The 20,981-nt window shown below is 36.9% G+C and overlaps 1 protein-coding gene across 1 annotated transcript; it reads right to left on the bottom strand.

Moving 5' to 3' along the window:
• Positions 1–1,113: 1,113 nt before the first annotated feature.
• Positions 1,114–20,981, bottom strand: LOC107548421 (dihydroxyacetone phosphate acyltransferase-like). The gene is made up of 16 exons (XM_016229084.1): positions 20,624–20,981; positions 19,569–19,760; positions 18,360–18,536; positions 15,700–15,829; positions 14,700–14,827; positions 13,719–13,794; positions 13,079–13,230; positions 11,813–11,943; positions 11,446–11,669; positions 9,798–10,049; positions 9,636–9,715; positions 9,305–9,445; positions 6,311–6,410; positions 6,017–6,110; positions 5,860–5,921; positions 1,114–1,832 (listed from the first exon to the last, which is right to left on the bottom strand). Exons 1-16 carry the CDS (start codon positions 20,645–20,647, stop codon positions 1,789–1,791), a joined length of 2,007 nt encoding a protein of 668 aa, XP_016084570.1. The 5' UTR covers positions 20,648–20,981; the 3' UTR covers positions 1,114–1,788.

The raw sequence follows: 20,981 nt of genomic DNA on the forward strand, positions 1-20,981 counted from the left end.
ACGGCTTGTGTTTTGTGGTTGCATCATCCATTCAGTGATTACAGACAAACAATGTCTGATGATCAGTCCAAAATTTGGGATAAAATATACCTGAATTCCCATTCAAATTCACACAATGGGCACATTTTAAATTTGTTTCCCCCTAGAAAAAGTGCAGCACATAAATGTATCTAAACTTTGTAGTTAAGTTTTAGAAGCTGAATCCGACACGGCATCACCACAATTTTAAAAGTTTAATTTTGTCTAGTATTGAAATCTGGGTCAGTGTGACTTAATTGACTAAATATGAAAAATGGATATAATGCTTTGAAATAACATTAGAGGGGCATTAAACAGAGCGAACGGAGATTCAGCAGTTTCGTGCCACATGCCTCCATTTTTAATAATAAAAAATATTTTATCATATTAATTATTGAAAGATAGGGTGAAATATCCAAACAATGCAGTAATACATCAAATAAAACCTGTCGATTCATTATGCATTATTTTGTAGCAGAAAAGCTGTAGTTTACAACAGGCATGTAAACACTGTATATGGCAATAAAGAGTCTCCATATCTGGCTCAAGGAGAAGTTGACCCAAAAATTTAAATTAGCTGAAATTTTACTCACCATCAGGCTATCCATGATGTAGATGAGTTTGTTTTTCCAACAGATTTGGAGAAATGTATCATTCCATCACTTGCTCACCAATGGATCCGCTGCAGTGAATGGGTGCCGTCAGAACGAGAGTCCAAACAGCTGATAAAAACGTCGTCATAATCCACACCAGTCCATCAATTAACGTCTTGAGAAGTGAAAATCTGCATGTCCAAACAAATCCATCATTAAGGCGTTTTAACTTTAAATCGTCATTTTTGGCCGCATTTTAGCTGGAAGCAAAGGTTTTAAGTTAAAAACATTATTTATTAGAAACATTCAGATTTTCAGTGTATAAGATGTTAAATGTGGATTACTTGTGATGTTTTTATTAGCTGTTTGGACTCTCATTCTGATGGCACCTATTCACTCCAGAGGATCCATGGGTGAGCAAGTGATGCACTGTAATGCTATATTTCTCCAAATCTGTTCCGATGAACAAACAAACTCATCTACTTCTTTGATGACTTGAGTACATTTTCAGCAAATTGTTATTTTTGAGTGAACTGTTCTTTTAACTACAAGTTTCCTTTATGAGAGCAGATACAAAAAGACAATCTTTTCTTTAGCTCTGAAGGAGTTAAACCACTTTTGAGTGACCTATTTTTGTAACATGATCCCTAAAAACCTTGATCTGTAGCAAACGCAACAGACGGCCATATCTAGAGAGCAAAAGAAAACCGTTCAATTTAGACAAGTCACGAAGAAAAGATAACGGACCCAACACAAATCCAGTGAAACCGTAACAGTGTCTCAAATCAAAGTGAAGGCTCTTTAGTGCAGACATAGATAAAACGCACGCAAACGGATGTTCAAACGTGAAAAAAAAAAATCAAAAGTGTCACTGCCTTCATATACTTGGCAACATCAGAGCAGTTTAAAACTCGTCTGATAAAGACACGCTGAAGATCGAAGGCCGATCAGAGACATGGCAACCTGCTGTCAAGTTTGTTGGAGAGGGAGAGAGATAAAAAGAGTGCTTCTAGCACAGCGTGGGCGTCCCAGATGGCAAACCCGTGACGTCCCTTTAAAGCTCGATGACAGGTAACCTTTGTAGTCAGCGAAGCCTTGCCACCTTGCAAAATTTGGCATTATGCTAATGAAGGCAGTTTAGTTTGGCCCTCCAGAGACCCCACGTGTACGTATGCGACTACAGTCGAGCAAGGATGGGCTTCTGGGTAGGAATTTTACCTCCTGTGTGACAGAGGAAAAGTAAAGTAAACAAGCGTAGCCGTAAAATAGAACGAAGATGCAGGAGGTCATGGCAGTACGGCACAGTGAGACAAGAACTGGGTCACAGTGAAACAAACCAATTCTCCGAGAGGAAACTTTGAAAACTTTACTTAAAGAGCAAATGATTGCGTTTTAAAAGCCAGCAATAAAATCTGGGCCAAAAAAAATCTGCGGAATTACTATAGTTCATCGTTTATTTTTAAAATATTTTGAAATATTTAATTTCTAAATATGTGTGTGCATTGACTGGTTTACGTTTTATTTATTAGCCTATATATTTAGATCTTGTGGTTGTTGCATTCACTCGATACAAATGCAAACATTTAATATTATTCAACTTTCAAACTCACCTAAAAAAAAAGCTATTTTGTATATACATAAATCTATAAAAGATTATTTAATAGTACTCGTTGTAAAATAATGTTTTTTGGGACCATCTTATAAAACAAGTTCTTCAAAGTTTACTTGACATCTATTTATTTTTAAAATAAATTGTATGACGTTTCTTATGGTGATGACTATTTTAAATCATCTTTTATTTCTGAACACATATCAGCGGTAATAGGATACTGCAGTTATTAAAACACGAGTACATTAACTTTTTTGTGTAAATTGTAAAACTATTCACATTCATAAGTATGAATTTGGAGTCTTTTGCATGTAATTTTAGTTTCAAAAATCTAAGTTTTATTCATACCAATCTCAAGGCTTGTTCACACCAGGACGAATATCGCGCGTGATTATCGCCGACATTTAATGCCTCGTGACTAAACAAAGGGCGCCAATTTGAGTGTGCACACCGACACGCAAAACGCAAGGTGTAAAAGCGGCATTTTTTTAAAAAACGCCTCGGGCTCGTTTTTTTGTTTTTACGCGCCACGTTAAAAACTGGCCGACCAATGAGATTGGCGCTTTTGTTCACGTGCCTGGAGCTGCTGAAGTTACAGTAAAACACGACTTGGTGGTGCTCAAGCACAAAACGGTCTTGCCGAGCACTCATTTGGTGCTTTTCCACTGCGTGGTACGACTCGGCTCGGCACGGTTTGCGTTTCCACTGCAGTTCAGTACCACTTTAGAGTGGGCGGGATTATTCACATGTCGTTATAGTTGCGCCGCCTCTACTACCACGACTCCTAAAAAAACTTTTTCATTCCGCGTCGCCCCATCAAGCTCTTGCTGGATCCGCTCCTCTGCTATAAACGAGAGGAACGTCTGTTCTTCCGCAACCGACAACTAAACTTTTTGGTTGTTAAAAAAAAAGGTGCGCTCGTTCAAAACAGTTGCGTTCGATCCTTCGCTGGCTGTGCTGATTTAAATATCTAGCGTAGCGTCAGTTCTGGCAGGTCACGTTAGTCAAGCTCGCATCAGCTGACTCTCAGCTGATCCCCATCAACCTATGGGAATACGACACCTATCTAAGCATTCATATATAAGGTCCTGCAGTAGTATCAGCAGTTTTCACATTGCTCGATAGCTAATTACCCTCCTCCATCCCCAACTCCTCCTCTGTCAGTCAGGATTCAGCCTTCTGATTCTCCTTTGAATCAGACTAATTCTAAAATGTGTACATGACATTATTTAACTTTAACGATATCTGCAATACATTTATGTTGGTTCTATTCTGTTTACCCTTGGGGGGTTATCGCTGCTCTCCCTGCTCTCATCCATGCTAGGCTGCATGGATGCGCAGGGAGTCCTTGCCCAGAACGGAACCATACCGCCAATCCAAACTGTATGCTAATTGTCAATCATCTTTGATGATAGTGGTCCTGACAGAACTAGCGGTTCTTTTGTGTTTGTGTCACAAGTTCAGTGACGCAGGTAGTGACGATTCTCTCCGGCCAATCCGTGATCAGCAGAGTTTACACGTCATGTTTTGGTAACGGTAAGGTTCACTTGGAACCCCAACCGAGGTGGTACTAAAAAAAGTACCAGGTACCAGGTACTGTACCCAGTGGAAAACCCCCCAAAAGTGAACCGTACCGAGCCGTACCGTGCAGTACCATGCAGTGGAAAATGCCAATTGATACCTAACGACGAAGAGGAAGTAAGTAGACCAAGAAGATGCATCGAGGCAAGATGAATGTAGAGCTGCTGGTCTCGTTGGTGTCTGAACACAAAGGGCTTTATGACAAACGCGACAGCGACTATAAAAATCTCGATAAAAGGGAGTTGTTATGGAGAGGAATTGCAGATCAAATAGGATTCGATGGGTATTTCTGTTTTTCATTAAGCGGCATCTAATGTCAGGGAGTGAATTTGCACGTTCACTCGGCTCGTCGCCAACGAAAATCGCTTGGGTATGAACACAATGTTTTTTTGGGTCGAAAAACATTGGCGATACGAGGCTTAATGCTCTATAATGCTCTTTTGCTCCAGCAAAATTGTGCTTTTGCTAAACAATTCAGTAATTAAATCTAACATTATATTACACAATACAACAAGGGTTGATAAAAAAAATTAGGGTTGATTTACTGGGACTTTGAACATTTTACACAGAATATTGCCAACTATTATTAACAAAAATAGTATGTGACATGATCTTTGTATTATTTATATACTATTATAGTATAGCATTTAATTGTTTTTATTTGTTTATGTATTTTTTATTAGTTTTTTTTCTACTTCTGTTTACAGTAGCTTTAATTTAGTTTTAGTAATTGCAATACTTCAACTTAAATTTTTCAGTTTAAAGCTTTTCATCCCATATTTATATGTCATTTCATTTCAGCTTTATTTGAATTACCAAAACATATTTTTAATAGTTTTACTTAACAATAACAACATTGGTGACACAGAAGGCATTCCATTATAAACATATAAATAAACAAATATATGCCTGCAGGAGAGGTACGGAGCGAACGCAGCGTCGGGGCCCATGTCCTCCCGCTCACTCTCTTCAGGTGTTTTTTCATGTGTCTTGCACTGAGGAGAGGCTTCCGTCGGGCCACTCTGCCATAAAGCCCCGACTGGTGGAGGGCTGCAGTGATGGTTGACTTTCTACAACTTTCTCCCATCTCCCGACTGCATCTCTGGAGCTCAGCCACAGTGATCTTTGGGTTCTTCTTTACCTCTCTCACCAAGGCTCTTCTCCCCCGATAGCTCAGTTTGGCCGGATGGCCAGCTCTAGGAAGGGTTCTGGTCGTCCCAAATGTCTTCCATTTAAGGATTATGGAGGCCGCTGTGCTCTTAGGAACCTTAAGTGCAGCAGAATTTTTTTTGTAACCTTGGCCAGATCTGTGCCTTGCCACAATTCTGTCTCTGAGCTCTTCAGGCAGTTCCTTTTGACCTCATGATTCTCATTTGCTCTGATATGCACTGTGAGCTGTAAGGTCTTATATAGACAGGTGTGTGGCTTTGCTAATCAAGTCCAATCAGTATAATCAAACACAGCTTGACTCAAATGAAGGTGTAGAACCATCTCCAGGATGATCAGAAGAAATGGACAGCACCTGCGTTAAATATATGAGTGTCACAGCAAAGGGTCTGAATACTTAGGACCATGTGATATTTCAGTTTTTCTTTTTTAATAAATCTGCAAAAATGTCAACAATTGTGTTTTTCTGTCAATATGGGGTGCTGTGTGTACATTAATGAGGAAAAAAAAATTACTTAAATGATTTTAGCAAATGGCTGCAATATAACAAAGAGTGAAAAATTTAAGGGGGTCTGAATACTTTCCGTACCCACTGTATATATATTATTATAAACATTAGTATGCTACATTTGTAGTCAAATGACCTCATCACATGGACACATTTTTAAGCATAGTAACAATTAAAAATTAAAAACAGTTATTTAGCATTTCAAACTGTGTAAAAAAAAATTATACTTTAGACCAATAAAACAACCCCAAAAAAGATAGTCAGATCAACTTAGAATGCACATATTATATACTGCAGAAATGATTAGACTAGTATGTTAAAAGATTGCTATTTCAACATTGCCATACTTGAACACCAGCTATTTTGATTGAGGTTACTCTTACCCAGCGTATCCTCCAATGAGTTCACTGCAATCTTGTTTACCTTCAACGTCACCTGATCGCCTCTGTGAGAGAGAATTCACATCAGTTAAACAACCATAACACTTCAAAAGCCCATAACACGTCTAATGAAACTGAGACTGTATGTAGATGGACTTACACTTTGACCTTCCTCACGGCTTTGAGCCTCAGAAGGGCTGCTAGAGCGTTCTTCTGCAGGTCTGAGGATAAAGCTTCACAACACTTCAGACGACCTGATGCCATGACGACAAACACACATATAACAGAAGATTGGAATTTCAAACCAATTGCAACACCTCTAGCAGATCTAAATCGCAAGCAGACACAGTGCAGGACCCAGGGACATGCATAATCAGATCAGTTGAGACAGATATCAATACCAGGTGCAAACAGTTTAAACTTCCACACACAAAACACTGTCATCCTGTATTACCTGCTAATATGAGTTTCAGTGCAAAACTCCTCACAGCAGGAATAAACTCCTTCTCGGTCAGGTTCTCATTAGTCTCCTCACACAGACAGCGACACACCACCTGCACAAAGACCACACTAACTTAATATGACCGTAGTTATTAAACCTAAGAATGTGAAAACCAATTAAGAATTAAACAGGATTATACAGTTAAATGTGCAGTAAGTGATTTTTGAGAAACACTATTAAAATTGAAATCAACAACTAATGTTATAGTCAGACTACTTAAACCGAGACCAAGTTGAGAGCTGTTTGGAACTATTTTCATTGGTGAACGAATTGGTAAACACAAAAACTGTTGTGTTTAAACTGTTTAACTTTTATCTAAAAGGTAAGTCACTTAATATGAATTTCTTGTTTATTGATCGTTTGGTGATATTGCTTAATTATATCAAATGTTACAATATAAAACACAAGATCTTATACAAGCACTTTTTATGCAATAATATCTTGCATTTTGTGAGCATTTGTTTTCATTTTGGTGACATTTTTGACACATGTTCATTCCTGAAATCAAATTACAAACAAGTTATTGATCGCATTTGAAGCAGGAAGTTTTACATCCAATCACAGAAAGATGTTAACAAATAAATCAGACAAGGCACCGGCGATTTAGTGATATTCCCGCAGTCGTGGTCTTGACCGGCCTTGAAATTAAATCCAGAGTGCTTTAAGTCTGAGACCGAGACTAGACCGAGTACAAATGTTGTCAATATGTTGACAAGACCAAGAACTTCAAAATAAATTGCCTTGAGTCCTACAACCTTATCAACACCCAAACTAGCAATTATGTGAATATTTGCTAGCTGTCTGTTCTACATGTGTGCTGAAAAAAAATAGTGTTTGTACATAGTCCTGGCTGTCAAATTAGGGGGAAACACAAAGTGGATTGGATGGATCCGACCAAGCACTACAACACCCTTTTAGCAAATTAGCAATAGGGGGCATTTAGGGGGAGGAGAGAAAGTGATCAAGCGGGAGATTTGTAGAAAGACTCTACAAAGAGAGATGGTGGAGAAATTACCAAAGAGGAAAATGTAATTGGAATGTAACTGGAAAAATAAGGGTTATGATCAGACCCATGTTAATATTGGAAAAGCTTTCCAGAGCTGGAGAGATGTTAAGATTGGGAACCGATGCCAAGGCTGCTTTGTTTCTGCTTGTAACATTGGTTTTGCAATGTTTTACAGAACCAAGATATGGTGTTGTTGTAATTGTAGCTATAGTATCAGGACGGTTTTGAGAGTCATTGTTTGTCTGGAGCTATTAGTCGTTGCCCATGTTGCATAGCGTGAATTAGGGGGTGGAGCAATGGGAGTGCGTTTGTTTGAACAACAGTGTTTCTGTTGTTCAGAGTTTACTACACCTTTAACTATTCCTGGTGATATTATAAAAAAAAAAGTTTTTTTTAATGTGAAACCTCACAGAGTCCGCTCACAGAGATGCTCACTGAGACTGCATTTATTTGATCAAAAATACAGTAAAAATAGTCATATTGCCGGGAAAAATTATATTTTAATATTTTTAAAATGTAATTTATTCCTATGATGAAAAGCTGAATTTTCAGCATCATCACTCCAGTCTTCGGTGTTGAGACACATGATCCTTCAGAAATTAGTCTAAGGGGCCGTTTACATGACAGAGTTTTCAGCCAAAAACGGGAAACTTTTATGCGTTTTGCCTGTACATTTACACGACAACGGCGTTTTGGGGACTGAAAATGCATATTTTTCTAAATTTTCAACATTTTGAACAATAGGGCCCTACAAACCTTTTCTTTCTTTCTTTCTTTTTTTCCCTCCAGAAATTCTTGTTTTAATTTTTCTGAAAATCAAATGAAGGCATTAAACATTTATTTTAAATCAAATGAAAATGAAACCCTTTTATTTTTTGGCAAACAAACTGAGGTTTACTGTTGAAATTAATACATGGAAGAAAAATTGTGTGAATATTCCTTTAAAACATGTTTTAATAGGCTAATAATTGCATTATTTCTTTCTACAATTAAGTGATTCATCTGGTTGTAATATTTATTTTTATCATTTAATTGTTTTATTTAAATTTGATAGAAAATTGAATATTTAAAGATGTACATTATACTGTACTAAAGTAATAGAAGAGTAATATATTTCTGTTATATGTTAAACCGTACTTTTATTTTGACAGGTTGCCATGAAGTTTCTGTGTGTATACAGTATGATGATGCTAGTTTTCTCAAATGAAATGGTAAAATTCTCGTGAAGTGACTCACAGCAGCTCTGGAGATTCAGTTTTTGTGTTCATGCCGTCATATAGTGAGACGCAGAAGCCGAAAATCACCGCGAGCATCACGCGTGCTTCAGTATTTGTGTAGTAAACAAAACCGCGTTTCGGCCATTCATACATACAGAGGCAAGTGGAACATGCAGGATTCATATTTAAACCGTTTTTTTGCATTTTAATATTCACAGATACTAGTTCAAATCGCGATTCGAATTAAGTGGCAGTGGCTACTTTTGAATCATTCATCCAAAATTTGTGAATTCCGTGGCATTCAGCACTATAGAGTAAATTATGTTTTTATGAATGGATCCCGTCCGCGTTTTCGCAGAAACCATAAGGCCCTAGAAATGTAACAACACTTCAGAACATTTCGGCTTGCCCTGTGTGTTGTTTGAGTTGCAGGGGTGACATCACGTCACAGGCTCTCTCTTTCTCTCTGTAGCGTATGTGCCCAGATGCGTTCTCAGATACCGAAATTTGGCACCGATTGATTTAACGTGAATCGGTACTCGGTAGTACCGACGCAATTCAGTTGGTACCCTTAAAAGTACCGAGTTCGGTACCCAACCCTATTGAGCATCCTAGCTGAATAAAACTAATAATTTAAAGAAAGAAAGAAAGAAAGAAAAATCATACTGACCCCCAAAATTTTGCACTTTAGTGTACATTTGCACATTGTTTGTAAGGTGTCACCTGGTATCCCTGCAGGAAGGGGTCCAGAACCGAACACAGGAAAGCGAGGGTGCTGTGACCGCTCGCTGACATCACAATCTCATGCTCCAATACCTGCAACACGCCACGCTTCATGAGCAAATAACACGCATCCTCAAAGTCCTACAAAAAAAAACACATACACACACATACACGCGTCATGAAAAGACATTTGAGTACAGACTAGAGGTAAAAATCTTTTAGGGACTCGTGATTTGAGTAAGTTTCAACTGAACAAGTGAAACAGACTATGAATCTCAAATTTGCAGCAACAAATTTTGGTGGCGAAAACAGTTTGTGAATGTGGTGTAACCTGAACGGAGTCCCCAGGGCAAAGAATAAATTCACTGGAGAACATGTTCCTCAGGAAGTTGAAACAGTTGTAGACGTCATCTAGAACACAAATTACTTTGTGATTGGTAAAATATACTAATCCAGAGTAAAATAACATTCATAAAACATATTTCTCGCACACCTTTTCTATTGGAGTTTGCGCTTTGCATGGCCACCGCTAAGAGAGCAGGTCTCAGAAACACGTGTAAGATCTGGTTCCTGTAGGAGGCGCAAGAGAGCACAACGACCGCTCGGTGAAACACGGCTTCCTCTGGTGTGGTCTCGACCTGCGGTGTATCTGTGACGTTCAGCTGAACGTGGCCTGCAGACACACTCAACAGGTGTCTGTGTAGAGCTAAACTACAGCTGACGACTTCACTGCAGGCCTCATGATCTACACACACAGAGAGAGAGAGAGAGATCATATTATTGGGGATCGTTCAAATTAAGGTCAAGTAAGCTTAGATTGAGCTACTGGATTTCTGTGTAATGAATTATTCATCGAGCATCTTTCCTTTATCCAAGCAGATTCTGCATATGCATGATATGCATGATCATTTTTGCCATACTGAGAAAATTTGAAGAACATGATATATGATAATAGGATACAATTTCATACATCTCTCGCTGCTAAGCTTTCAAATTTAGAGATCTTCACTCACGGACACAAACACTTTACCTGTATGTTCTTACATTTGATATGATTTTTTTATACAGAACTTTTGATGAAAACTTGATTTTATACTGTTGTCAACTGTTAATTCTGGTTTATTTATGATACAATAACTAATATTCATTTATACAACTTCTAATGTTAAATATATATTCGTGTATGAAGAAATGAGCACGAATCAAGATTGATAAATGGTATAAATTCTAACGTTTAAAAGTTTGGGGTCAGTACGATTTTTATTTTATTTGTTTTATGACTTTTATTCAGGATGGAATAACAGCATAAAAACATTTATATTTCAGTAAATGCAGTTTTTTTTGTTTGTTTCTTTTACTTTAATCATCAAAGATTCCTGAAAAAATGTATCACGGTTTTCACAATATTAAGCAACACAAATGCAATAATATTTCATAATATTACTGTTTTTAATGTATTTTTTCATTTAAAAAAATTAAAAACAAAATCTTACTGACCCCAAACTTTTGAAATATATAATGCATGACAGTTAATAGCATAAACTAGGGCTGCAAAACAATTAATAACGATTAATCACATTCAAAATAAAAGTTTGTTTACATACTATGAGATGAAATTTTGTTATTGACCAAATACTTATTTTCGACCATAATTTGCAAATAAATTCTTTAAAAATCCTACAATGTGATTTTCTGGATTTTTTTTCTCATTTTGTCTCTCATAGTTGAGGTATACCTATGATGAAAATTACAGGCCTCTCTCATCTTTTTAAGTGGGAGAACTTGCACAATTGGTGGCTGACTAAATACTTTTTTTCCCCACTGTATATACATAATAAATATACACAGTACAAACACATAGTATGTAAACAAACATTTATGTAAACTGCGTGTAAAAGTTTACGAGACGCTGCAAAAGACGCGAGCGCACTTTTAAGGGGAAAGTATTAATAGGATTAAAAAAAAACAAATAAACGACATGGGAAAATCCCGGTGAATCCCGGTTTCGATTTTTCCGCAAACCAGGCTTTGTTTGCTGGAAGACTGATTTAAAGCTGTGCATCCTGACTTACAGACATTTTAATAGATTGCACTGGTGATTTGTGTGATCAGTCTGAGGTTGAGATCATGTGATCTCTTACCGGGCCAGTCCAAGAACGCTCCAAACGCCAGTGCCAGGTGTCTGAGCCAGTCTGTTTGTTCTGTGAGGAAGGAGAGCTCCAGGCCGTCAGGGTTCTGTAGCAGCAGTGTGGCAATGAGAACCCAGGGCTTCAGAACCATGTTCTCCTCCTGGATGCGCACCAGACGGAAAGCAGCGTCGTTCAGAAACTCATGAGTGTCTACCCTGGGTTTCTGAGGAATGTACCTGTTAAAAACAACACTCAAGTCAGGACAGTTTGTACAGCTTATAGTAAAGTTTGTAAAAGTTTAAAAGCTTATGACAAAAATGCATGCTTTGTGGCTTTTAGAGCAAAACATTTGGAGAGTGTCTGATTGCAGCTGCCATACCTGGGCAGCAGGTTGTACTGGGAGCGGTTTATTTTTCCCTCTGCCAGACTGCGCAGAGATACAGGATGACCAAAATACACATGCATACTGCCATAGTCCTCACTCAAGACCCGCCGGGCCTTCAGCAGACCCTGAGAGATAGAAATAGAGTTGAGAAATGGATGTCAATAAAAAACCCTTTGGTCTGTCTGTCTGTCCTGGATGTTCCATTCAAAATGTTCCAGTAAAAAACAGAATATCTATGCATAATTTTACAAACAATAAAGGGATAGTTCACCCCAAAATTAAAATTCTGTCATTAATTACTCACCCTCATGTCGTTCCAAACCCGTAAGATCTTAGTTCATCCTTCTAGCTACGTTTCTGGTCCTGGGAACATTTCAATTGTGTTGCTGTCTATGGGAGGGTCAGAGAGCTCTCTGATTTCATCAAAAATATCTTAATTTGTTTTCCTTTGATGAACTAAGATCTTACGGGTTTGGAACGACATGAGGGTGAGTAATTAATGACAGAATTTTTGGGTGAACTACCCCTTTAAGTGAGGTTTCATGCCTGAAATGAAAATAAACTTAATTCAGGAGACAGCTGCAAAATTATCTTGTACAATTTTGCTTCATGATATACAGATATTTTAGAGATTATTTTGAGTATTAAACAAATATTTATTTATAATTATCCACTGTCCATTACATGGACTCGTAACATGAAAAATACTGTAATTATTTATTCATATTTACACAGTTCAAATATTTGGGGTCAGTACATTTTTGCTTTGTTTTGTTTAAGAAATTCAACAAGGATGCATTAAATTGGTTAAAAGTGACAGTAAAGAGCCTTTCTTTTCACTGAAGAATCCTGAAAAAGGAAACATGCTTTTCCACAAAAATATTCAGCAGAACAACTGATAATAATGACAACACTGATAATAATATGAAATGTTCAGAACAAAATCAGCATATTAGAATTATTGATTTCCGAAGGATCACGTGACACTTGAAGACTAGAGTAATAATGCTGAAAACTCAGCTTTGCATCACAGGAATTAAGCACATTTTAAAATATACTAACATAGAAAACATTACTTAAAACTTTAATAATATTATTTCACCACATTACTGTTTTTACTGAATTTGACAACAATAAATGCAGCCTTGGTGAGCACAAATTTTTTGAAAAGGAAAACAGGACACTGATTAAGATAAAAGTTTAGTTGTTATATATCTGCTAAAAATAGTAATGGAATGCATATTAGAAGGCAATGCATACTGAGGTTGATTCTTTGGGCTTCGGGATGCCGAGCAGCTCTCGGGCGTACAGAGACTCTTCCAGAATTCTCTCGTAGCTGATGCTGACAGGAACCAGGTTCACATCAAACAGCTCTCCTTTAAAAAACGGCTCCATCACAATATTCAACAACCCTGAGGGAGAGAGAGAGAGAAAGAGAGCGGGAGATGAAGCTGACACAAAACCAACAGCGTTCAAAGAGGCGGACGTTTTGTTTCTCTCATTCATCTAAATTTGCTTTTGTTGGGTTTGATTGATGAGCTGCCACCTTCAGGCTTTCCAGGTTTCAAGCTGTCGGTCTGAACCTCTGTGCCATAAATTAGTCAGGGGCTCTATATCATACTGGGACTGAGATTCAATTGTGAAAATCCTGTGAAATTTCATTCAGCTGGCATCTCACTTCCTGGGTGCAAGCAATACTGACCAAAAAAATGTTTCCCGTCACCTTGAATTTATTTGTGCAGCGATAAAAAAGGCCGAAAAGTGGGGAAAAGCCTTGACGCTGCACAATACGTGCAGAAGTCAGCAAAGAGCTTTTATCAAAATTAAACACCAAAAAGTCACAGCAGCACAGACATATTGTATAAAAAGTGTTGCAAACGTATAGTCGATGTACACTTACCCGTCTTTGGTGTGAGAGATTTGCACGTCCTGCTTCTAGTTCCTTCCAAGAAGAACTCAACTGGGGCATATCCATTCTGAATAAGCAACATACACCAGGTTAATCATTTTTCAACAACGCATATTTTCAACCATTTAAGAATGGAAGGATATACAGTAAACATTCATCTAAAAATGACTCGCAGTAACTTTATTACCCGTAAAATCCCACTGGATCGACCTGTTTGAACTTTGAACTCTGTCTTGATCAGTGTTGGGTATAATGGATGTTACATTCAAGTAGACTTGTGCCGGTGCTTTATTGCATTTAAATGTTCAATTATTTTTGTTATAAGAAAAAAGTTATTAAACCTGTAATACTGTATTATGACAACACTTTTTTTTTAAACTAAATTTCAAGAATGAGAATTTGATACCGGCATATCCCTACATTCAAGTAACTAGTGAAGTAGCACATTACTTTTCTATTTACAAGAAAATATTTGAGTTACTTTTTTAAATCAGTAATACCAGTTACTTTGTTTTTCCATTTACTGGCTGACAGTGAAATGCAAGCTCCAAATATGACACAAACCTGCAAATATTAAATATGGCAAATAACACAAATATCCTTTTTTTCTGTATTTAATAAGATTTTATTAACCAATGTCTGCTGCTGACCTGTGATGATCCAATTCAACCATACTACTAAGCAAAAATAAAAATATTTATTTTGTCCTATTCTTCATGCAATCCAGAATGCATTTAGATTTCATCAAAAATATCTTAATTAGTGTTCCGAAGATGAACGAAGGTTTGTTACGAGGTGAGGGAGAGTAACTAAAGACAGAATTTAAATTTTTTGGTGAACTAACCCTTTAAGAGCAGTGTGAAAAGCTGTAAATCCACTGCAATATGAAGCCTGTATTTTATCTTACATATACAGGACAGTCTAGTTGACTGATTTGCTCATGTGTTCAGTTGTTTGGATGAAGCCTCTTACCCTCAGCATGGTCTTCACATACTCAGAGAACACAGCCCAGTAAAGTTGATCACCTCCAAACGACCGACGGATGAAAAAAGCCCCTGACATACGCAGCATCTCACCAACAAACTTCATACTCATAAAATCTGCAGAAACATCTTACCATTAGTAAATAGTACAGTATAAGTAATAAATATAACATGAAATCAACAGGTTTAAGCTTACATATTGATCAAATCTGAATCAAAAGAATAAAGACGTTACTGAAAAGAAAACAGTGATTTTATTCAAACTAAACTCCAAATCATTTTAACGTGACACTTTTTGCCTCTATCCTTCAAACCGTTAGGTTTCATTTGTTAGCAAGACGATTTTAATCATTTAAAATATAACAATTTATTATGATCACTTTTTCTTTTGTATATTTTAATAAGTGCAGGTCACAATAAATATGCTGTTTGATTTTTACATAAATGTTACACTGAATGATGATGGAACATTATTCCACCCATGTTTTGACATTTTCACAAAATCTATCTGAAGCATTAGACATTTGCTTGAATTTAATATGCATTCTATGTATATAAAATCCCTTTTGTAAACTGAATTTGATGTGACACTGTCTTTGACCCATTCAACCAGGGCACTTCAAAATTACAATGATTTTACAAGAGTATATATTCTAGAATAAAAATATGGCACTATCATGTTTTATGAATATGAAGTTTATAAAATACCGCAGAGTGCTTGTATCAAGATTTTGAATATAGCGCAGAAAGATTGTCAATTGTTTAGATGCTCTAGCTGGCACTGTCAACCCTCAACACCCTGATAAAACTAGAAAACTTGTGAGAGAACCAAAGAAAGGCTATTAAATCAGTTACAAAGTCCACTCAAACATATTAAGGAGAATGAACTATACTTTTGGAAAGTGTGTCTACTTGTGTTTGTATAATAGCTACACTCAAAACCGTTTTTAGGCTGGCACAATGCATCAGTGTGACCCGTCCACACTCACCCATTCCAGCCGCAATCACCGGCAGGGGAAGGTCGCACATGTAGAGTAAGTAGGACATCATCAGGAAGTCCATGTAACTACGGTGACTGGGCAGGAGAACCACCGGGTGTTCCTGTACAGCCTGCTGGAGCTGAAGAGAGAAAGCACCATCAATGAAAACCAGCATGACATCAAACTCTATTTACATGCCATCTTTATTAAACCAAACGGCAGGACCATTTATAACAGCAGTTCTCAACCAGGGGGCCTCAGGATGACTTAAACGTATTTCAATTAATAAATTATTAATTATATATTAGAATAATCAATTGTTTAATTAAATACTAATAATATTAAGATATAAACTGAAATCAGATCTTCTTCCCCTTCAATAACTAGTGTTTGTATTGCACTGTTGGGCTAAAGGATACAAAGTTCTTGCAACATCTGAAATCATGACATTTAAATGAATTGTGTTTGACTGATTTAAAGCGCCCTTATTATGGGTAATGAAAGGTTCATATTTTGGTTTTGGGAGTCCCCAACAACAGGTTGACATGCATGTAATGTCAAAAAACACTTTCATTGTCTTATAATATGCATTTATTTTTACTTTATTTGCTCAACAAGGACTCTCAAACGATTCGCTCAACGATTAATTTTTCCAAACCCCTCCTTTGCGTGACTCTAATCTGCGGTGATTGGTCCGATTGGTCTCATTTACACACACTGGCCCAGCTAGCCAATCACAGCACACACTGGCCCAGCTGACCAATCACAGCACATTTCGTATTTCAGAAGCCTTCATTTGATACAGGAACTATTCGAGCCGTTCATGCCAGACTGGGGAGAGAGGTATTGTAATAATGTAAAATATGTGAAAAATAATGTGTTTTTCGAACAGCCTGTTCTAGTACACCCCCAAAACAAAATCAAGACTTTGTAAACGAGCATAATAGGACCCCTTTAATGTATCAACATTCCCTATTTCTGTTGAAAACAAGCAGCACTTTTATTATTACAGCAGAAATACAGGAAATACACGGTCAAATGTTTGAAATAATTATTTTATTCTTATAATAATATAAATATATTTTTAGATTTTTATGCTCTCAAAATCTGCTTTTATTTGATAAAAATAAATGTGACCCTGGACCACAAAACCTTAAGTAGCACGGATATATTTGTAGCAATAGCCAAAAATACTTAGGTGTGTCCCAAATCGCGCACTTATGCACTATTCTCTGATGTTTTGTAGTATAAATAGTGCGAGTAGTGCGTTCACACTGAAAATTCCAAAAAGAAAAAGTGCACTTTAAATACCCGGATGATGCACTTAAATAACCGAAAAAACGAAGTGTGGAATGTTGGACACTTCATGCACTCAACTGTCGCAGCTTTAATTACGTTGAGAAGGGGGAGGGGCTATCAGACTCCAATTATGAACGACAAAATAACCTCAAGTAATTCTACATGGTTGAGTACATAGTGCTTAAGTACATAGTGCATAGTGTATAGTGTGTCATCTGGGACGCAACTATTGTATGGGTCAAAATTATCGATTTTGATATCTTTTATGCCAAAAATCATTGGATTATGATTAGGATATTAAGTAAAGATCATGTTCCATGAAGATATTTTGTAAATTTCCTACTGTAAATATATCAAAACTTAATTTTTGATTAATAATATGCATTGCTAAGGACTTCATTTAAAGGTGATTTTCTCAATATTTCTTTTTTTTTTGCACCCTCAGATTCCAGATTTTCAAATAGTTGCATCTCGGCCAAGTATTATCATATCCTAACAAACCATACATCAATGGAAAGCTTATGTATTGCTATAAAAATGTAATTTATTCCTATTCCAATCTTCAGTGTCACATGATCCTTCGGAAATCATTCTAATATGCTGATTTGCTGCTCAAGAAACATTTCTTTATTATTATCAATGTTGAAAGCAGTTTTGCTTGCTGCTTAATATTTTTGTGATAAAAGTGTGGGGTAAGCAAGATTTTAAAAACAATAGTCATTTTATTCAGCAATAATGCATTAAATTGGTCAAAATTGACAAAGACATTAATGATGTTACAACATGTTTCTATTTCAAATAAATGCTGTTCTTTTGAACTTTCTATTCAACAAAAATTGTTGAAAAAAAATGTAGCACAGTTTCCACAAAGCAGCACAACTGTTTTATTAATAACGGAGCATAAAAAATAACATAAGAACTCAGCAGCAAATCAACATATTAGAATGATTTCTGAAGGATCATGTGACACTGAAGACTGGAGTAATGATGCTGAACACTCAGCTTTGATCACAGGAAAAAGTTACATTATTTTAAATATATTCAAACTGAAAACAGTTCTTTTAAATGTTAATAATATTTCACAGTATTACTGTTGTACTGTATTTGTAATGAAATAAACGCAGCCTTAGTGAGCAAAGGAAACGTCTTAATAAAAGGCGTAATTATTCAATATTTTCAGCAGTAGAATATATATGATAATAAAAAAGCTCTTTTAAAATAATGACATGCTAGTGCCACAAGGGATCTGTAATTAGGACACATGTTTTAGTAACATTAGACGAGCCTAGTAATCGGCTCACGGTGTAGACGCCAGGTGTTTTAGCAGGAATTTCACACGTGTATTTTGGGGACAGTGAAGAGTCACTCACTCTCTGGATGCCCTCCTCATTGACACAAACGCTGCGGAAGAGTCTCTTGAAGGCTTTGCTGAGCGTAAAGGCAAAGAAGCGTATAGTGCTGAGCTGCAGACGGTGAGCCATCTCATCCAGGATCAGAGAGGCTTCCTCCGCAACACACTCGGCGCTGTCTCCTGATTCTGATGAAACCTAAACACACACACAACTCAGTAGCCATTAAAACACCTAGGGTTTGATCTGTATTCCTAGATACAGACACCTGAATGGACAGCACAACTCTTCAGAAAACATACAGGTGCATCTCAATAAATTAGAATGTCGTGGAAAAGTTCATTTATTTCAGTAATTCAACTCAAATTGTGAAACTCGTGTATTAAATAAATTCAATGCACACAGACTGAAGTAGTTTAAGTCTTTGGTTCTTTTAATCGTGATGATTTTGGCTCACATTTAACAAAAACCCACCAATTCACTATCTCAACAAATTAGAATACTTCATAAGACCAATAAAAAAAACCTGGTTAGAGAATTGTTGGCCTTCTGGAAAGTATGTTCACTTACTGTACATGTACTCAATACTTGGTAGGGGCTCCTTTTGCTTTAATTACTGCCTCAATTCGGCGTGGCATGGAGATAAGGCTGCGGTTCTCTCGGTTGGTTGTGCATCTTTTTCTTCCACACTTTTTCCTTCCACTCAACTTTCTGTTAACATGCTTGGATACAGCACTCTGTGAACAGCCAGCTTCTTTGGCAATGAATGTTTGTGGCTTACCCTCCTTGTGAAGGGTGTTAATGATTGTCTTCTGGACAACTGTCAGATCAGCAGTCTTCCCCATGATTGTGTAGCCTAGTGAACCAAACTGAGAGACCATTTTGAAGGCTCAGGAAACCTTTGCCGGTGTTTTGAGTTGATTAGCTGATTGGCATGTCATCATATTCTAATTTGTTGAGATAGTGAATTGGTGGGTTTTTGTTAAATGTGAGCCAAAATCATCACAATTAAAAGAACCAAAGACTTAAACTACTTCAGTCTGTGTGCATTGAATTTATTTAATACACGAGTTTCACAATTTGAGTTGAATTACTGAAATAAATGAACTTTTCCACAACATTCTAATTTATTGAGATGCACCTGTAAAATGCCTCACTTGATTTAGGGTTCCTAGTTATTGCACGAAACTGTGGCATTGAGAACGGTGGTGCTCTGGGTTGTTTCTGTACCTGTTTAATGACATACTGCAGGTGGTCTGACTGCAGAACGATGCTTTTTAGCATGCTGGCCTTGCAGGGCACGAGTCCTTTATAGAGTGTGGGAGTGTAGCATCTCAATGCATATCTCAGATCACTGGAGCGTCTTCTCTCTTCCAGAACGTCTTCAAAATCATCCCGCTTCTTCAGCACTGGATGCCTAGGCTGTGTATGAAGACAGAAATCATATTTTTCAAAAATAATAAGACCGTTTACTTGATCACATTTCTGCTTCTGCTTCTTTAAAACTGTAATACATTGCAATTACAGTACATCAAAAATCAAATTAAAAAAAAACTGAAGAATAAAAATGGCAAGGACTGATACTCGTGATGCGCATTGGCACACACGCACAAAATATTACAGACATATTCACTTATGACTGACTTACTGAGTTTATTTTGATTTGTTTTAAATTGATATATGTTTGTTCAAATTAACAAATGTGAATTGTACCTATGAATATAGCACTTTCTATAATATTATAAACTTTATATAAAATCATACAGTATATGCTATAATATTTTTTTTGGTAAGATAACTTAAATAAGATAACTTATTTGTGGTCACTACATTATTTATATTAATTCATTTGTGTTTTTAAAGTAGTTTTGCCTTTACTGTTATTCTAAAATGTGGAATATAAAATAATGAGGGTGTGTCCATTTATTTCTAAGCTATGCAAAGAAAATAAACTAAACAGCTACAAACGTATGTTGCTTAAACACACATACATTTGATTATTACTGCTATAATTAATAAAATGCTGTCAGAGTTTACAGATAGCTGGACAGTATGGTTTTCTAATGGCATATGGCCCTAAAACCATGTTAAATCATTTTTTAAACTCATGTGAGAGATTTGATTTGGTTCATGAAACGCTCGTGTGCACTGGACATGCAATGTGCTTATTAATGTTTCCTTGAAGGAGAATATTAGAGGAAGCTCTGTGAGAGATTCACACACTGCAAGTGTTGCAAGCATGTGCTACTTTGACAGAAAGCATGCGAAAATATTGTAACACTCACCGAGTACAGCGCTCGAGACGCCATTTCGATCCCGCAGCTATCAAAGCATGAGTGTAATAGACCAGAAGAGCTCTGGGTGAGAAAGTCTGGACCAAGCTTGACCGTTAACGTTACTCATTCCAGTCATAGAAACACAACATGCGGGAGGAATGACAACTGAGTATGAAACAGCAGAGCCGGGTGGGCGGGGCTTGGAGGTACGGCTGGTCAAAGTACACATTAATATGACACTTTTAGGTGCTCCGAGCTATTTCTTTAATGCCGCTCATTAAACCTCACTATTACCCCACAGACTTTACTAAGGTGCCCTGAAATACCTGTCTCTCGGCTTCTGAGACAGCTCTGTAAACGACAACAA

Source organism: Sinocyclocheilus grahami, unplaced genomic scaffold (assembly GCF_001515645.1).
Source record: "Sinocyclocheilus grahami isolate Dianchi unplaced genomic scaffold, SAMN03320097.WGS_v1.1 scaffold347.1, whole genome shotgun sequence".
NCBI lineage: Eukaryota > Metazoa > Chordata > Actinopteri > Cypriniformes > Cyprinidae > Sinocyclocheilus > Sinocyclocheilus grahami.

What these genes read in the sequence shown, in the direction of transcription:
- LOC107548421 (XM_016229084.1), bottom strand. Translation starts at nt 20,647, where the DNA reads ATGGCGTCTCGAGCGCTGTACTCG. An exon ending in CCTTCCTGCAGGGATACCAG is followed by an intron (nt 6,411 to 9,304) that starts GTGACACCTTAC and finishes GTCTTTGTGCAG; the next exon opens with GTGGTGTGTCGCTGTCTGTG. An exon ending in CTCATTGGAGGATACGCTGG is followed by an intron (nt 1,833 to 5,859) that starts GTAAGAGTAACC and finishes TCTGTCACACAG; the next exon opens with GAGGTAAAATTCCTACCCAG.